At 37.7% G+C, this 6,057-nt stretch overlaps 1 protein-coding gene across 1 annotated transcript; it reads left to right on the top strand.

Annotated features, from left to right (window-relative positions):
- Positions 1-573: 573 nt before the first annotated feature.
- Positions 574-3,076, top strand: LOC115455434 (myrosinase 1). Its single transcript, XM_037440242.1, has 6 exons — positions 574-644; positions 877-992; positions 1,091-1,761; positions 1,912-2,217; positions 2,366-2,610; positions 2,860-3,076. Exons 1-6 carry the CDS (start codon positions 622-624, stop codon positions 3,017-3,019), a joined length of 1,521 nt encoding a protein of 506 aa, XP_037296139.1. The 5' UTR covers positions 574-621; the 3' UTR covers positions 3,020-3,076.
- Positions 3,077-6,057: the final 2,981 nt, after the last annotated feature.

Below are 6,057 nucleotides of genomic sequence, written 5' to 3'. Positions count from 1 at the left end.
TTTTCTTTCAACTGCGAGAACTAATCACTAACTAGACGTGAATTTAAATTCTTTACTTGTCAATACTTGTTTAGTTACCCAGATTAAAGGTGAAACAAAATGTATGAAAAATGGACCTTAAGCTATAACCTTAACTAAGCATAACTGTGCGTTTTTTTTTTATAAATAAGACCTTATATGTTAAAAACATTGCTTAACGGAAGACAGGAGTTATAGAAAACAGATAAGGTACCTGACAAGAGCCGATTATTACACTGGGCTAAGTGCAAAATATGACAACGTTTTTTATGTTATTAAGGGCAAACGAGCATTCGGTTCACCTGATGGTAAGTGACACCGCAGCCCAGGAACCAAATACGACTCTCTGTTTTCAATGTTGAACCACTAGACTGATATTGATGAAATTTTACACGAAGTAAACTTGTACTCCAGAGAATTTATTTAGATGGACGAAGCCGCGTATAAAACCTAGTCAGATACGCACGGATGAGGTCGATGCGGGCGAAATCTAGTTCGCGATAAAGTTGAAGTGTTTTCGGATCCCCTACGTAGTGATAGCAAACATACGCAGATGTAAACTAGTATTTAAACTATGTTCAATCGAATACGTATTTCAAAATCATGAAGCTTGCAGTGCTATTAAGGTGAGTACAGCTGTGAACTATTTCAAACTTCGAGAACTATAAAAAGATTTTTAGGAAAATGGGTTGACATTGACAAAAAGCAAATTGTACGAAATACATTTTTTTTTTGACATTACATTTAGGTCGGTTTTATATTTTTTATGTTATATTCCCTGTGAAATCCAAAACACACAATAAATATCCACCGTGCATCTCAATTTTTTAGCAATACTAATTGATTTATCGCTTGCAGTGTAGTGGCGGTTTGCCATACAGCAACTGTGAAACACGAGAGGAGGTTCCCCGATGACTTCATTTTCGGCTGCGCAACAGCCGCATACCAAGTAGAAGGAGCTTGGAATGAAGATGGTAACAACTGTCATTTTTTTATTAATTTAGTTGCTTTATTGAAGTCTTTAAGTCTGATTAAGAAACATTTTAACGCACTATTTGGATGTTTGTTTTAGGTAAAGGTGAAAACATCTGGGATTACCTGACACACACCAACCCAACTGTGATCAGAGATCAGAGCAATGGTGACGTCGCGGCCGACTCGTACCACCACGTGGAACGCGACGTTGAGATGATGCGCGAGCTGGGGCTAGATGCGTACCGCTTCTCTCTCTCCTGGTCCAGGATCCTCCCCACGGGCTTCGCCAATGAAGTGAACCAAGCCGGCATCAACTACTACAACAACCTCATTAACGAAATGCTCAAATACAACATCCAACCTATAGTCACTATGTACCACTGGGATTTGCCGCAGAGGCTGCAAGAATTAGGAGGATTTATAAACCCATTGATCGCCGACTGGTACGAAGACTACGCAAAAGTGGTATTCGATAACTTTGGCGATAGAGTGAAGCTCTGGATTACATTCAACGAGCCTCGAGAGATCTGCTATGAAGGTTATGGTGCCACAGGCTTGGCGCCCATACTCAATGCTACTGGTGTAGGAACTTACATCTGCGCCAAAAATCTCGCCATTGCCCATGCCAAGGCTTACCACCTGTACAACAACGAGTACAAGGCGAGGCAGGGCGGCGAGTGCGGCATCACCATCAGTGTCAACTGGTTCGGACCTCTCACCGACTCCGAAGAAGACGAGTTCGCTGCCGAACTCAGACGCCAAGCGACGGTCAGTATCCTTCCTACATAGTCATGGCGTATTTCATGATTCTCACGAAACTATAATACATATTTTAATTTTGTTTGCGAACTGTCTATTTCATTTATTTTTATATGTGAAACGAAATTCAATCATTGTTATTATATGAACTCATTTCAGTGGGGTCTCTACGCTGAACCTATCTTCTCTGCCGAAGGAGGTTTCCCTAAAGAGCTTGCTGCACGTGTTGCCGAAAAGAGCGCCGAACAGGGATTCCCGTGGTCCCGCATGCCGGAATTCACTGATGAAGAAAAGAAGTTCGTGAGGGGCACTTCGGATTTCTTCGGCGTCAATCACTACACTGCCTTTTTGGTATCTGCCACAAAACACATTCAGCAACACGCCGTGCCGTCTCTCTTGGACGACATCGGCGTTGGTTCCTACGTGCCTCCTGAATGGATGAAATCTGCTTCATCGTGGTTAACCGTATGTATAAAAAATAAGCAGTTCTAAATTTATAACTTGATCTTTTGAGTAGAACATCGGAGGAGTTAACTTAGGGTAATAGATTTTTACTATATTTGCGACGTTATATCCATCTAGGGAACTGATTTATCCTCTTTCCTTTTCTCAGCTGGCCCCCAACAGTATTTACAACGCCCTCACACATCTGGCCAGCAAATATAACAACCCAGTGTTCTACATCACTGAGAACGGCTGGTCCAACGACCCGACCGCCAGCCTCGAGGATGACGACCGCGTCACCTACTACCGTGCCGCGCTCGAGAGCGTACTCAACACCCTGGACGCTGGCGTCAATCTCAAGGGGTACATGACCTGGAGTCTCATGGACAACTTCGAGTGGTTGAAGGGATACACGTGAGTAACACGACTTAACGTTGGTTTGTGGCGATGTATAAATTCTAAACTTTATAATTAACAAATCAATAATCACCAACCTTTTTTACGATCTTTCTGAAGAAAGTATTAAAACCAGGGTACTTTATATGCTTACGCTAGGGGCTCGTTTAGGGCTGCCACTGCCAATAGATATTTGAAATCACTACTTTGTTATCAACCATTCATTTTTTATCACTATCTTATTTAAATAATTAATTTCTATTTTAGAGAACGTTTTGGCCTATACGAGGTAGACTTCAGCAGTCCAGAGCGCACTCGCACCCCTCGCAAGTCCGCCTTCGTCTACAAGGAGATTTTGAGGACCCGCACCATAGATAACAGCTACGAACCGTCATCACTCATCATGACCATAGATGAAGGTCACTGAAATAAGACTTTTAATACTTTTAAATTTAATATACAATAAAATATTTTGTATGAAACATTGTATGATTTACCTGAGTAATGCAGTAATGCGGGAGTAAAATGCTTAAACTGAAGATAGTATGCTGTAGTTTTTTCACTATGAAATTAACGAAACAGTATCCATATTATAAAAGGATTTAAACAACCCAAAGTAAAGCTAACATATGTTCAATATTATTTTAAATTTATTTTTCTAAATTATGGTTTATAAATTTTGATTAAATACTTTTTGCCATTTTGCCGCGGGACGTGCCTTAATGAATCATCGGGTCATGTTAAGGCGATACCTCAAGGTCCATTTTCATACATTTTGTTTCACCTTTAAAGTAAAAGTTAGTGATTAGTTCTCGCAGTTGAAAGAAAAACCTAAAAATAATTAATAATCATGGATATTTCTGCCTTTAAAATTACGTCATATTAAATTTTAAAGGCCGAAATATCCATGATTATTAATTATTTTTACGTTTTTCTTTCAACTGCGAGAACTAATCACTAACTAGACGTGAATTTAAATTCTTTACTTGCCAATACTTGTTTAGTTACCCAGATTAAAGGTGAAACAAAATGTATAAAAATGGACCTTGAGGTATCGCCTTAACTCTAAAAAAGTACTCATGTTGAAAAGACAGCAAATCATGCAATTTATATATTTTTTTAATATCTTCGTTCTAATCTACACCTCTTGGAAAGTAGTTTAGGACATTACCTATGCATTTAAGGTCTAATCATCTAAAGACTAATTTAGTAAATGGCACATTAAAAATTATATTGACGTAGGTACATTAGAACATGTATATAAGTGCCCCTTTGACAATATCCTATTTGAGATTTTAAGTTTTGTTCTTAGTTCCGTATTAAAAATACGTCATACTTATTATAAACTTTGGCGCAAAATCGCCAACTGATTAGATTTCGTTATTTGACATAGTGACCGATAATGTTGCTATTTGAAAAAATACTTACATTTGTGTTCAGAAATTAACTACAACTTCCGAATTACATTGTTTTTCCTAATTTGCCCCTGTCTTAAGCCGTCTCCTTTTCACCTATATTATGTTTATAAATTAATTATTGAAGTTTTTGCTTTTACTCAACCTTCGGAAATTTTCTGTTTAATATTGGTGTCCTTGACTGGTAACATTAAATATACTAGAGACGTACGAAAATCCTCAGTGACTGGTGTAATAATTATCAATGTCGACAGTCATAACATGGTGCAAATAGGTGTGGGCTGCGAATAACCTGACTATTCGAAAGATCAATCATGAATTATTGTATAACAATTGAATATTATACAATACAGGGATGTTATGGAGCTCCGTAACCGTAACCGAAACTATCGGATATCCGAAATAAAAATATATCCTTAACCGTAACCGAATCCGTTATAAAAGTTTCGGATACGTTACGGATAATATGTTACGACTGGTGTTTGTTTTACCGCTCGCACGCCACGTGAATCTTGCATAGTTTGTTATGATGACTCCCGGTTATCTGGCAAACCTAGTTATGACTAGAAAATAGAAATAACAGTATGCGCCTGAAGGACATGTATCCATAGCTAAAAATAAATAAAAAAAAAACATAACCTCATTCATAAGTAGTCATTATAATTCTCTTTGGTAGTCATTTTTTTTATTTACGCGTAGGTATTTAATTAAATAAAGTGTAAAGGTCTTGCATTACGTACTAAATTGATTAATATGGGCAAAATGCGTCCAAAGTCTAGTTTAATTTGCACATTTTTTGATCACGTTAATGTAGATTCCGCAAAATGTAAACATTGTGATAGAAACTTCTCACGAAAAGGAGGCGGTACTACCTCACTAAAATTTCACCTCAAATCAAAACACAGTGATAAGTACAAAGAACTTTTGTTGCTGGAACAAAATAACCAGCAAAAACCGCATACGTCCAAACAGCTGACACCTTTACAAGAGTGTCGTAAACAGTTGTCAATAACAGAGTCTTTAAAAAATAATGGTACCTGGGATGAAACTAATACCAAACAAAAAGAAATTGATAGATTGTTGGCCGAAATGATTACGTTACAAAACTTGCCATTAAGCTTTGTGGAAGGTGTGGGATTTCAAAGATTAATGCAGGTAGCATTACCACGTTATCGTCTTACGCCCGAAATTAATAACCAATCCTAATCCAATGTATGCCATCTAAGATTGATAATTCATTCGTTTTTATGGATTAAGCATGCCAATAACCAATCCATAGATTCAGTAAGCTATCTCTAACAATAATCGATCTTTGAGAGGACGGATTACAGATCATAGATTACCCTCTGTTTGAAAATGACAGTTTACGCTTGCCAATACTCTATCTACCCGTTTTGACATTTGATTTGATTGTTGTAAACAATCGCATTTTCCAATCGGACCAATTCCTCAGTTTACTCAATATGTTTTGAATATCGCTTACACTGATTTTAAGGGAAACGAAAAGGCAATGGAAATATCCATATTCTCTAGTGACAGTGACGACAGTGATGGAGGGACTAGCGATACTGATAGCGAAACTGAAAGTCGCGCTTCATCACGGGTAATGAAAAGCATGCAGACCCTGGATGAGTTTGATTTCACGTTTGGATTAGGCTTTCGAAATCTGCTTGCCAATCATTGTTAGTTAAACTGATCTCGTATATTCGTGTTACTTCTATGTACAAGGTAAATAATTATTGACATTATTTACAAAAAAATACCGTACCTACCGAACTATTAGATAGGTACTAACAAGGGGCAATTGCATCGTTTTTCCAGGAACTATGGTGTTTCTCCATTCCATCAACTTTTGCTGAGGAATAGGAAATATTTATATTATCTTTTTCAGGACATTTGGTACATGGAAACGTCGCTTCCCTGTGATTGCATTGACATTGCGTTTATCTTTACCTAAAGTTCAAACAATAATAATTGCAACTGCAGTTTTGCACAATATTTGTCGGAATCACAGGCTAGAGGAAATTCCAACCCAAGTGGAATTATCAAC

This window comes from Manduca sexta, chromosome 18 (assembly GCF_014839805.1).
Source record: "Manduca sexta isolate Smith_Timp_Sample1 chromosome 18, JHU_Msex_v1.0, whole genome shotgun sequence".
NCBI lineage: Eukaryota > Metazoa > Arthropoda > Insecta > Lepidoptera > Sphingidae > Manduca > Manduca sexta.
This window is presented reverse-complemented; position numbering and strand designations above follow the sequence as displayed.